We start from the raw sequence: 14328 nt of genomic DNA on the forward strand, positions 1-14328 counted from the left end.
AAAGTTCATTCATCATTCACCGTTAACACATTGTCAGTCATAACATCATATACGCCCGTCACGTCCGTATCGTTACGATTCTTCCCAATGAATCGGTATTATGATGTCCGTATGAAAAATAGTCAATGGCGATTCTACAAACTGACTTAACATTGTGATCATATAAACAGACAACTGAATATACTAGAGGTCCGAATTACTAGCTCAAAAGAGGTAAATGTCACAACACATTGAATGAGCGATCAAATTAATTGTATTCTTATTCGCACCTCCCTCCCCAACCTGACGGAATCGTTTTTGGAAACGATTACAATTTGATCAAGCTACTTCGAAGTCGATAAAAGTTTACGTTTTCCGTCCTCTTTTGAAGACTCTTGTTTTTATATATCGTAATGGTTTTGTAACGAGCATTTCTATTGGCTGGCTAATTATAGTAACACTTTTAAATGTAAAACAAGTAATATAATTGTCTTCACTATCACTTCTGACTGTTTAATGCAAGATCATAACGTTTGTTTATTTTACTTCACGGGATTGAGTGGAATTTAAACAGAACAGACTTCTTTTGTTAAACCTAATGAGGTATTATTATCTATACTTATTATAATGAACTCCCATCATAGTTAATTAAGGTAACCTTGGAATTCTGGATTAAGTTCTATGTTCTTATCAACCCTATTCAAGTACATGTGTGGTTTAATCTGTAATTGAGTATAAATGTTTTAAAAAGACCCTACCATCCGTTGTAAATAATATTACTTTATCAAATGACCGAAACAACAGTTGAACTGCAGTTGGAAAGCAAGTCGACAATAGCACAACGCATCTGGAAAGAACATATCACAGAAAATTATAATAGCATTTGTTAAATCATCATGTCATTTAATCTATCAAATAAATCTGCCATGTTTTTAACAGAACAGTTTTGAAAGATATCATCTTGGTACAAATTTTATGAAATGGTCAGCTTTAATTTCTTTTTATATTGATTTGTAACTTAAGGTTATTGTATTTTTGGAGACTGTGGTATGTTCCTGTTGTGTGCCGATCTACTTTTGATAGTAGGAAAAATAAATTGTGCCGGTTGTAATTCAGTTTCTAAAAATCTAGTAGATATTGAAACGGTAGATATGCTGATTTGCTTCGGAAACTTAAAGTTGAAGACAATATACAATTCTGAGTTAATTATGGCTGATATATGTGACATTTGAACACCACAAGACAATGTTTTCCCAGTGTAAAATGATGTATTTAACCATCAGGTAAACCACAATATAAATAGGTACTGTTGCATTCGTAGGCAGAACTCAACGCAAAATACAAACTCAAAACAGGAGCAGATGGATTAGTATTTTTCTTCGGTAACACGCGTTACTTACTTTACACTATTATCATTATTGATAAGTTTGAACTTCTTATTTTACTTCAGAATAAATTTATTATTATTTGCATCCATAGCACTATGCCCTATATCGAATGAGGTTCTGATTGCGCAGAAAACGATTTTTGTGAGACATACTGTGTATAAAAATTAATTATTATTAAATATTGTTTTTGCTCTATAGACGGCATAATATCATAAAAGAACATAATGTCATTTGTTTAAAATGATATATCTGTCAATATATCAACACAAATTATCATATTATGAAAAATGCCGATATGTTTACATATATTGAAATGCGCTGTGTTAGTCTAAATGTACTGATGTATAAATGCGCCTTTGAAGTTCACCATTAGCATGGATAACTACATAGTATATCGCAGCAGGCAACACGTTTTCTCGGGACTAATGCAATCACGTTTGTGCTGTTTATACCTGTTTAGTTTAGGATGCGCGTATTGCTGATGCCTTTTTTATGATACATGTGTTCTTAATACCTGTTTAGGATGCGCTTGCTGTTGATACCTGGTTTAGATGCACGTGTAATTCAGAGCCTATCCAAGGTACAAGTCATTCATTCATCTGCAAACAAGTAAGCTATTGGTAAGAGTTATAGATAACCGGCAAGGCTATTTGGGATTATGGCGGTACATGGTGCACTAATGCTGATTCTCACCGGAGCAGGTAAGATGTACACCACATATGATTGTTAATGCTTTGTATATGTGTATTGTGTAGTTACCTAACACGTCTCTGAAATCTTTGATAAGGTTATGTTTGGGTGGGTGCACTATCACATATATATTCATAAAATTGAATCGTGATGCAGCACTCTTTATTATTTGCCTGGATGTAAAACTACATAAGTACAATGAATAGATGAATCTATTGGGGAAAAAAACACTTGTATATTTCGTATTCAATTATATACAACAGCTGGTCTGCCATGGTCTAATACCAGTTTTTGCTAATATCGTCCCGTATTTAGCCCATATACGTTGTACTTAACAGATGTACGCTTCAGTAAATATGCTTTGTCATCCCAGCATTAAACCAAATCGACATATCTGTTGCAGTATTATCACTAAAAGTGTAAAAATTCATAGTAAACCCTGAACCATTCGTAGTTTGAAACTTTTTGTTTCTTTATAATTCATTAAATAGCCACGCACAAACATGAACTACAAGTTCTTATTTTGGCATGCGAATAATTAAACTATATTAGTACAGAGCGGAAATTACCTCACCACGAACAGTTTGAAAGCTTGATCAGCGGAGACAGTGATAGGCGATAATATATTTATGTTGTTTCTGATACATATTTATAGTTTATGCACATGTTGTATTATCCCGTAAAATTTTATAATGTCTGTATAAACACATTTTCTGAAATGCAAAGTCTGGAAGCCAAGCGAGACATTTGCAAAACAAGCACGTAACTGACACAGAACGTTTTCGAAACACAAGTGAGGAATTGGTGTGAAATTTGTTAGTCGGTAGTGTAAATTGGTAAATGAATTCGGCATTTGGTATTCACCGATACATAATATAAGCCTAGTCTATTATAGGCATCAGGTAAAAATGATTTTCGCAGATGGATTCCACTATTCGCCTACGAAAATGACAATTCTCGCCGACTTCGCAGTCGCAATTTGCCACTCATTAAAATAAAATGGCATCACGTCTTTGGAGTGGAGTAAGAATATAAAATAAATGGTATACATATATGTATTGCTTTAACAATATGGTGGTAAAAACATTGTATTTCTTTTTCAGGAGTATCCTTGGCACACGATTGCTACACTACAACTTCCTACTATAACGAATATTATAAAAGTGAACAATACTCGAGTTATCCTTTCTACTGCCCCCATGGCTGCTGTGGGTACGACCCAGTCTACTGTTGTCAGGATAGCTTCGTGGACTACTACAGCTACGCTGATTATGTGTGAGTACAAACCGGAACCGGAAATAGACAACTCACTTAACTTAAAACTACTAAAACCATACAAATGTGTAGGTAATTTTAATTCCGTCCAGGATGACTGTAGGTATTCACTTCGATTTTAAAGTTACCTGTCAAATGTAGTCTTTATTTTGAAATTAACGAATAATTTCTGAGCAGATCAAGTTACCTTCATTCAATGAAGATAGCTTTCAGAAAAGGCAACAATCACATAGCTTCTGTTCCATTTGGAAATAGTCATCATGATCAAATAAAATGTCTTATAATCATAATGATGAGTTTGTTTGTGATTTTTTTTTTCTTTTTTACCATTTCTTTTTTTTTATCTTTATGCATCCCCATAGTAAATCGCACAGCAAATTATATTATCCCGGCAGTCTGTAGTCCGTATGAGTTTCTTAAAAATTGAGTGTTGTTTTAGATAACAAATAAAGTTTAAATTTGTATTGACATATCTGGCAAGACACTTGGCAATTGAAGCCCAAATACTTACTCTCGAGGTTATACATTATGCTAAATTAATAACTGATTTATTATGATCGATAATTAATATGTGTATGTATTACTTCAGGTCAAGTAATGTAGGTGGCGTTATCGCTGGGATCGTTATAGGAAGTCTGGTCGGATTGGCCCTGTTTATAGGGTTAATTGTACTTATATGTGTGTGTTGTCGTAATGCTAACCGACGTTCGATACCTGGGCAGGTCATTACAACACAGGGAACGGGAGCTCCTGTCACCTATGTAAATACACGCAAGTATCTTTATAAATATTGCTTTAGGGTTTTTTCTGTAGGTCCTTATGAATCGGGGCAATATATCATTTGACGTCAAATTCTTTTTGCATTAAACTGTCTCACGCATTTTATTATCTTTTTGTACGCTATCAATTAGAAATCATTTAATTAAAAAAAAATTTAAACTATTGTTTATGTGTATTTTTTCTATATTCATTTATAATTTCTAGGATATATTGCATCATCGCTTGGTTTGTTGTAAAATCTTTTCAAAAAATAGTAAATACCAAATCATCTTCAGGTGGAGTAACGTACATTGAGGTAAGAATATGTGGTATACGGGGGTACCTGTTTATCAAATGCATGTCGCAAGGGAAGATGTCTGTTCATTGTTCTTCTTTATATGATGATTGCAGTGTAATATGAAACCCACTTTACTTGAAATACACAGGCAATATTTTTTAACGTAATTTTCACATGAATTTCATTTGATTTTTTTTCATGTTAATGTCACGTTTTGCCCTGGTTCATGTGAAATTCACGTAAAGAAATATTGCCTGTGTAGATCAATTGTTTTCAATAACAATTAGGGACTGGATCAAAGATGAACCTTTGCTTTTTTCAACATGAACTTTTAGGGAAACGTTTTAGCAATAGATCTGTCTAGCCACAATACTGATCGGTAATGGTGATTACTGTTTTCGTTACATTATAGGCTGCATGCGTTTTGTGTTGGTGTTTAAATAACGTTCTGTTTTTACTGGGTGATGATATCGTACGTTTTCAATATGATAAATCAAAACTCTTGATGTACTCTTGGTGGGCATACTGCATGTGTTGTTTTGTAACATACGATAAGAGAATAGTGAGTAATAATATATGTGTAATCAAACTTTGTAACGGTTTCTTAATGAATATATGTCTAATCAAACTTTGTAAAGTTTCTAAATGAATATATGTCTAATCAAACTTTGTAACGGTTTCTAAATGAATATATGTCTAATTGATATTTGGAAAGGTTTCTAAAATCGACAATTCAGTGCCGATGTCAATTAGTGGACACATTGTGGGATCTTAACAATTCATCGTTTTAATTGCTAATCATTGTCATTTCGTAAATAAGACAAAAGGTCTTAGTATTCAACTGTTGCACCAAATTGTCCTTAACATGATTTTGATGCAACCACAGTAATTTCGACTTAAATTCAAGGTTGACTTAAATATAGAATTCTAAATTTATGCACACCTTACTTTTAAACCTAACTTTTTAATTTGTTTTCTGTTAGAAATCAGACAATTTTACTTTTTATGTAGTATGTTCAAGAAGATTAGGATACCTAAACATTAATTCAACATCATTAAATGTACACGTGCATTATTATTAATAGTATCTTTTATCAAAGAGAAATGTCTAATTGAAGAATATTATTGGATTCTTAATATGTACGTTGGATGTTTCTTTACAGATACCGTCATTTCGGGCTATATAGGTCGCATCTGCTGCAGTCACAACGACCTATATTTCGTCCCTTAACAATACCACGCCCATTAGAGTGCAAATCGATGGCGAAACATGATGGCGTCGGCGGTGGATACGGCGGCGGAGATATACACGTATTTGGGGATGCGACTGTGGTGGAGGCGGCGGCGACGGGGATGGTAGTGTCGATTCTAGGGAAATGAAAGAAGTTTGCAAAGGAGATAGAGAAGGAGGTGGAGGAGGAGGAGATAGAGGCCCTTTGTCTTTGCTGGTTAAAATGTAGTGATTGTACATCAAAACGAGAGAGGTCATTAATCTCAACGAATTAAAATCAACTCATATACTCACGATTCATTTTTTATCGAACAGAATGATTTCCCGTGGAAATATCCTCCCCATCAAAATTACCGGATAGTAAGCAATTTTTATTGCAAAATTAAAGAGTGGATACGAGTTTACAAATATTAATAAAATGAACTGTTGCTTACATAAACTTAAAAGCTGCTGTGGAGGGATAGCTATTGTATATATCTCGTATTTGTTACGGATGAATATCATGCTATTATTTGTTTGTTGACACAGACTTGCCATTGGATATGTATACGGATATACCATGACAAAACTTACTGTATTCTGGAGGACCTCCCATCATTAATGTTGTTTGTCTGAATATATCCTATCGAGTCGTTGTTAAGGATACAATAAAGAAAATTTTGTGATTTTTTATCCCACGTTATGACTGGTAATATTTGGTTTACACTATTACTGTGTTGATTTTGAAGAAAGTTTTTCTAGAATAAGGTACTGTAAAACTAACTTTATAAACCATGTATATGGCGGAGATTCATATATGATTTGTATTTTTAAATGAAGAATCACTTTGATATTTACTATTAAAATATTATTCTGTTTTACCCCGTCCCATTTATTTTTTTCAAAAAACAAATAAAACAAATAAAACGGTGACGTTCTATATTTTATATCTAACAAATTGATTTATCCAGAGGTTACGTCCCCTTACTTCATTTTATTTCTTCTGTTATTGTTTGCTACAGGTAAATGACTCAAAGGAATATTACACCTAAGCGATATCGGTATCTGTTCACCAGACCTAGGTGACGCAGAATTTCTATATATAAATGTTACAATCATTAAAATGGGCCGACATACGAGACACCCTTCCCCCACCAAATCGTCTTACATTAGTCACTGTGACACTAAAAACGCATTTCGCGTAATAAAATAATTATATAGGAATCAGATTTGTTGTTACGCATTATTATCTTTTTTTAGATCTTTCCTCTATTCTAGTTTCAATAACTAATATAGTGTTCATCCGAGGTTCTCAGTTCTTTATAGCACGGAGCTTCGGAGGAAAATTGGAGATGAACTTTGACCTCTTCACATTTTGAAGTCTCTAGCACTTCTGTGGTAGTGTTACGTGGGGGGAATCAAAGCTTCGCCACTTTTATTACCCAAAACACAGCTTATTGCTTAAGGAACACGGACCATGAATTATTCAAGGACGTCATCCTTTATTCAAAATAATCACAATCGTCATATTCAATATAACATTATATATTAAGGACAATTCATTATTTATTCAAGTTTTTTTTATTCCGCAGACCTTACGGCCCATAGGCAAAACATACATACATACATGGTTACAATATACAATTATACAGGAGAGTGATTGTTAAACTCTACAAAATGAAACCATTTCTCTAATTGTATTTTTGACAACAAATTGCACTAACGTACATGTATAATTTGAAAATTATGTCAAGATATATTTGACACTAATTCATACACAATTGAATTCATGTTTGGTATATTTCTTAACAATACAAGTAAGCATACATGAACATATATACAAGATATAAGCACTCGTCTGGCATTATAAAATACTTAATTACGATTTAAATTTCTTTTCTTAAATGCATGATACATGTATTTTCCAAGATTGTTTAATTCTTTAACATTATTTAATAATTGCACAAGTTTGAAAACACTGGGATATTTGAAATAATACTTTTTTATATATTTTTTTTTCTGATTTCTAAATAAAATGGACATTGCAATATAAAATGAAATTCATCTTCAATTTCATTACATCTACAGTATTCACATTTTCTCTGTCGCCTTTCTATACTATGATATCGACCATTTTCAATTTTTAAATTATGTGACGACAATCTGATTCTTGTTATAGACCTTTTATATAGATTATCAATTGGTTTTAATAAATAGTATTGCATACAGAAATTGTCTATTATATGTTTGTATAAATAACCTTTTGTAGAATTTATAATTTTTCATCTCATTTCTTGTTAATAACAATCTTTAAAACGATATTCTATTATTTCATATTTATTACCATTTAATGTATTGGTATTCCAAATGTAAGTGAGACCAAGTTTATCCAGTTCAGTTTTGATATTATTAGTCCAGTCGTCATTCATAGCTAATCGTTCTTCCAAGCATATGCTCAAAATACAGTTATTAGATTCCTTTAATATTAATCAATATTTCATAATTTTTAGTTGTTTTTTTTTTCATATAATGTGGTTCTCTACCAAGCTCATAATAGACAAAATCATTACAAGCATTTCTTTTAACTCCAAGCAGGCGTTTACAAAAACATGTATAAAACTTTTCAATATCTGATGACTTATGAAAACCCCATATCTTGCTTCCATATTCAAGTTTGATGCTGGACGTTTGTATCAAATACTGAACATTATGTGCTAATATTAAAATTGTTTTTCTTAAATTTACTGGTGACAGCGAATAGAGCTTTTCTCCCTTGATTAGCAATGTGTTTTTGTGTGATATTAAGCTTTCTGTTAAAATTCACCAATATTCCCAAATAGTTAAATTGGTTTAAAATTTCCATAACACGGTTGTCCAATTTTCAGAATCTTTTATATTTCCGCCATTTCGAAAAATAACGATTTTGGTTTCGGAAGCATTAAGATTTAGTTTCCATTCAAGATCATATGCATATAAAGCATCCAGTTGTTTTTGTAATGCTTCAGGAGTTTCAGCTATCAAAACAGTATCATCTGCATACATATGTAAAAACAAGTTTAAGAGACCTATTTATTGATGGACAATTTTCTGAAATAAATTTCATTTCAATGTTATTTACATAAAAACTGTATAAAAAGGTGAAAGAATTTCTCCCTGTAACAAACCGATCTGATTTGGGTAATATTCTGATAATACGCCATTCAATTTGATGCACGATTTTACATTTGTATACAATGAATGAATAATATTGAACATTTTCCCTTGTATTCCAGGCTTTAAAGTTTTGACCACAAATAACTTCTTTCAATTAAATCAAAGGCTTTGTGTAATCCACGAAACAACAGTACAGTCTTTTTTTTGGTTTTAAGTGTTTTGTTGGTTATTGTTTGCAATGCGAATATGGCATCTACTGTGGAAAACCTGGTTTAAATCCAAATTGTGCATCAGCGATTTTACGTGTTCATTATTCCATTTCAGTAATCTTTGATTCAATACCGCCGTAAATAATTTTCCTAGACAACATAGCAAAGAAATATCCCTATAGTTATTTGGGTCATCAACGTTCCCTTTTTAAAAAATTGGTACAACGCATGCTGTAGACCAGGCTTTAGGTAAATATCCGGATTTGAAAACATTATAAAATATTTTAGTGATAAAAAATAGAAGTTCCTATCTACAATCTAGAATGAGGTCGTTAAGGATTGTGTCTCCACCACAAGATTTATTTCTCTTAAGATTTCTTTTGAGCTAATATTTAACCATCAGTTATTGTTTTATCTAGTTCTTCATAAACCGGATGAGAATTATTCACAATTATCATATTCAATATAATACTATATATTAAGGACAATTCATCCTTTATTCTTAATTGTTATATTCAATATAATACTATATATTAAGGGACAATTTATCCTTTATCCACAATCGTCATATTCAAAATAATACTATCTATTAAAGACGAGCCATTTTTATTTCGCAATCACAATCTATCGATAAATACTGGGTTTTCCCAGCATTACTATGTTGTTGGGTTGTTTGGGGTTTTTTCCCCCCTTTGGGGATATCTCACTTTAGGTTTATGCCTTGTCCTGGATAAAATTGAAAGTGGGACATAAGCTATCAATCGTTCAGTCAATAAACACATAATAATAGTATAGTTATGGTCATCATCGGCTTATACAACCAATGACATGAAATGACAAGAAAAATATATTTGTTACTACGATATCAAATTATATCGAGTCTCTTAGCTCCGGATACTATAAAAACTTTTATGTTAGGAGTGTTTATATACAGCGATAAAATAACAAAAAAACTCGCTTTAAAGTTGTAACACATAAAACTCTACTCTAAGTAATGCTATGTGTTATACTGCATTCAGATGCTTTGAAGTTTAATTTACCTAGGACGGTCACCGTCACGTTGCCATAATTAAAGTACTCGGTACACACATATTTCAAGTGATTTAAATAATGTTCTCCTAGGGTGTATACATTAGTTCATCCGCAACTAACTATTACGAATCAGCTGTGAGCTAAAAATAACTGGCAAGGACGTATTGTAAACATTTGTAGATCCAACATGGCGGCACTGGGTAGACTGCTCCTCTTCCTAACCGGAACAGGTGAGATTTTAACTTAAGTCCTCACATTTGTTCGATTGATTGAATAATGTTTATTAACTCTGTGTGTAACTTTGATAAACATGGTTGATTGAAGAGTGTCTGCAGTTAACCAACAATATATACCAGTGATGATGTATCAAATACTGTACTGAATATTACAGCAGCAAAATTATTTTTTTTATTATTATTATTTTCCTTTCATATTGTGAAATGTGCATGCCAGCATGTGTGCTCACATCAGCTGGTCTACTAATGTTAAATGTTGTCTGTCTCTATATTTAACTGTCCTGTATATGGTCCATCATATCTTAAAGCTTGTTGTTCGACGTTACGCTTCAGTGGACATGCCTTGGGACGAAAAATCGATAAACCTTTTAAAATATTTACAATAGTTATACATTTACTTTCATTTTTTGCGTTGACTAGTCATGTTGACAATGGAATTTGAACGTTGGCCTAGCCTATTGCCCAATCCTATTGGTTTTTGTTATAAGATTAGTTGAAATAGGGAAAAAACGTTTTCATCTACTCCTTCTCTCTATTACCTGACAGTCACTGTGTTAATACGCCATCAATAGCGACAGGTTATCCACATAAATGACATTATGCATGTTCTTTGTCGAGCTTTGATATATATGTCAAACACACATAGTTTAAATTAACAAATTGCCTGGATTTTAACTTTTGAAAGGCGAGTTGCAAGTGGAAAGTTTGAAAGGTGTTGATTGGTATCAAAACTATTGCGTCAAAGACAGATATTCATGTTTGTCGTAATATTTGTCTGTTTAAATATTAAAGGTAGGTTAAAACGCTGAACGGGGAAATATTTCATTTCATGCAGTTTATATATATATATATATATATATCGACCATTTGTTATCTTGGTTGCTTTCTTCAAACGTTCAAAATCGATAAGTAGTATGCTGTGTTATTACAACAGTTAAATACATATGTATAAATTATGGACTTCAGCAACCAAACATTGATTTTTATTGTAAATGCATCACCTTTCCACGTGTACTTGCATAAATGATCTGAGAGTAAAATGATGGAGGATACTTTCCAAAGTAGTTCTCTCAATTTGATAGTTCTTATCATTATATCAACGAAGTTGATGTTTTCTTTTTAGGATTAGCCCTGGCCTACGATTGCTACTCTACAAGTTCCAGCTACAACTATTACTATGACCGACTGGTGTACTCTAGTTCCTCCTTTACCTGTGACAATGGCTGTTGTGGTTATAGTACCGTTTATTGCTGTGAGAACTATGACTACTACGACTACTACTACGACAATTGGTGAGTACACACTATCACTCAGATATCTATCAACTTCTTTAAGTTCTTTTGTTGAGGATGTTTAAACCACACCCAAATTATGTCGTCTATGCGATATTTTTTTCATTCAATAAATATATCTTACTTTCATAAGCTAAGGTGCAATTTTATTGGAAATATATCATTGGCTTTAAAGGAGAATTATTATCTATAGTGATTAAATGTGTTTTAATTTATTTTTTATTATTTAATACTATAGAATAGGCGGCATTTTTACACACCACACACAAGTAAAATGTATTGTAAAACTAATCAAAATATGTTTAGATCATAATAACTTAAAAAAGTTTACTTTAAAAGCATCATTTAGATTTTCTATTTTATGTTTCTATATTTTCTTTTTCTCCTTTCTATAATCTACGCTTTATCAAGAATTTTTCAATTGCAAACAATTAAAATTATGAAATAGTCACCATGTGGAAAATATTTTAGTCTGTGTTAGAAGTTTCCATTTTGTATCGTTATTGTATTTTTGCGCCAATACCAGCAAAACCGACCACAATTAGTTAACAAAGTGTGATGTTTGAAATAATATTGCTCACACAAATCTAGGATTAATGCCTTAAGATTACTTCCGAATATTTGATTACAGTGATGACCATGATCTGTAGGTTATTAGAATAGTGACATTGCCAATGACTTAAACGTATGATGACATTTGTTTTTAATAATCAACAATGTATTGAATACATAGCTGTATCTACTAAGCAGTTGTCGTATGATTTTTGCCGCTACATTTGCCCATACTATTCAATCATTAAACTACATTCTTGCCTTCGTCGGAAAATTTAAAAAAAAATGGAACAATTAATTTATTAAGGAGAAACAATTCCGAAAAAGATGCCAATTTTTTTTTTTTTTTTTTTTCAAAATTTCACATGTGGAAATACAACTTTTGCAATATACATTAGCAAAGTTTACATCCGCTGGTGGGTATTCCACATAATTAATCTGGTATTCCACTCGCCTAAAGGTCAAGGCACATTGAATCATTGAACTCGCTTACAAAAAATTCATATTACATGTAAGGTTACATTTTCTCATTTGTTTTACATTTTAGGAACCATAATCTTGGTGGTATCATCGCTGGGATCGTCATAGGTAGTCTAGTCGGATTGGCTCTGTTTATAGGGTTAATTGTACTTATATGTGTGTGTTGTTGTAATGCTAACCGACGTTCGATACCTGGGCAGGTCATTACAACACAAGGAACGGGAGCTCCTGTCACCTATGTAAATACACGTAAGTTTAACTTATTTATTTTCATACTAAATCTGACTTTCTCATTGGCTAATTCTGTTTTCTTCATTCCTCTATGAAGAAAGACAAACTCCGAGAATGGAATGGAGATATTGACATTTGCATTTTGATTTTGGTATAGTTTTAAAAATCGATTGTTTCGTACATTAACATTATTTAATCAAGAATTTTAAAAAATCGATATTAAGCATTTATGTCATTATTCAATTGTATCGAGTTATGACGAATTCCCACAGTTTGAAAACACTTTTTTATATACCTATGACATTAAAAGGGGAATTTATGTGAAACATTGATTAAACCAAAAACATTCACGTTTAATTAGCATTGCATTATAACATTAAGAACCATGTTGTTAATCATAAAATCAAGCGCTCAAGATCTAAGTACAACATTACAATTATAGTGCTTTTGTTGCAACAAACATACATGTAAATAATGTATAATATTAACTATAATATTACAAACATCACTTTAAAATGACAAAGAAATACTCTAACGTTATTATCTATGTTGAAAACATAGTCACAGGAAACAAAATAGTTTATATTGAACACTTGTATATCACACTAGTGTTACAAATAGAGTATCAAGACACTGCAGGAGTGTAATATACATATATGCTAAGAAGGCAAGACATGATATGACAGATAAACACTAACATAATGCAAATTATTAAAATTGATTTCAATAAAAAAGAGGTATACATGTAAACTATAAAGATAATAGATAACTTAGCGTCTTGAACCAAGTGTAGAATGTACATTTCATGCAAAATTCAATGTTCAGGGAGGATAATGTATGTAATGTAATGTAAACTTGATTAGAATACGTATATAAACAAAGAGCAAGCACGATTATCATAAAACAAAACAATATTTTGGAATGACAATTCGGTCTTTGTTTATTACATAGTTACCTTCCTTGCGGGTAGGTATCCATTGTGACGTCATTGTTTTGTGAACGAAATTCCTATCGCTTTTTCTGAAAAGTATGACGTTACGACAGCAAACACATGACGTCACAATCCATACCTAACCGCAAGGGCAGATAACTCTGTAAGATGCGAAGATGGTATTAAACATACATCATCTGATGCGGAGTCTATACCTTCAGTTTTACCTATTGTCATATCTCTTTCACAGATACCGTCAGTTCAGGCTATATAGCACAACCAGGAGTGCAGCCCTACACCAATCAGGGATTCACACCGGTTGCAGGCACCGCCTACATCCCTCCCCCTAACTATACCACACCCACTGGAGTACATGTGGCAAGTACTAATGGAAGTGGAAATGGCGGATTTGGAGGCGGCGACTGTGGCGTTGGAGGCGGTGTATTTGGAAGTAGCGGTGGATTTGGGAGCGGGGACTGTAGCGGCGGAGGCAGTGGATTCGGAGGTGGTAGCGGATTCGGAGGTGGCGGCGGATTCGGAGGTGGTGGAGGCGACTCTGGAGGTTGTGGAGGCGACTCTGGAGGCGGTGGTGGCGGTGGTGGTGGTGGCGGTG

General features: G+C 32.8%; 2 protein-coding genes across 2 annotated transcripts; both read left to right on the forward strand.

The window, feature by feature from the left end:
- The first annotated feature begins 1860 nt into the window (after positions 1 to 1860).
- LOC138336665 (uncharacterized) lies at positions 1861 to 4177 on the forward strand. Its single transcript, XM_069286196.1, has 3 exons — positions 1861 to 2068; positions 3161 to 3332; positions 3922 to 4177. The coding sequence occupies exons 1-3, from the start codon at positions 2026 to 2028 to the stop codon at positions 4175 to 4177; spliced, it is 471 nt and encodes a 156-aa protein (XP_069142297.1). The 5' UTR covers positions 1861 to 2025.
- A 5895-nt stretch (positions 4178 to 10072) lies between these two features.
- LOC138336666 (uncharacterized) lies at positions 10073 to 14327 on the forward strand (the record flags this gene model as incomplete). The annotated part of the gene is made up of 4 exons (XM_069286197.1): positions 10073 to 10223; positions 11353 to 11521; positions 12621 to 12802; positions 13966 to 14327. Coding segments are annotated over exons 1-4 (756 nt in total), but the record flags the coding sequence as incomplete, so codon positions are not given.
- Between the last annotated feature and the right edge of the window lies 1 nt (position 14328).

Source organism: Argopecten irradians, chromosome 12, assembly GCF_041381155.1.
Source record: "Argopecten irradians isolate NY chromosome 12, Ai_NY, whole genome shotgun sequence".
In the NCBI taxonomy this organism is placed as follows: domain Eukaryota; kingdom Metazoa; phylum Mollusca; class Bivalvia; order Pectinida; family Pectinidae; genus Argopecten; species Argopecten irradians.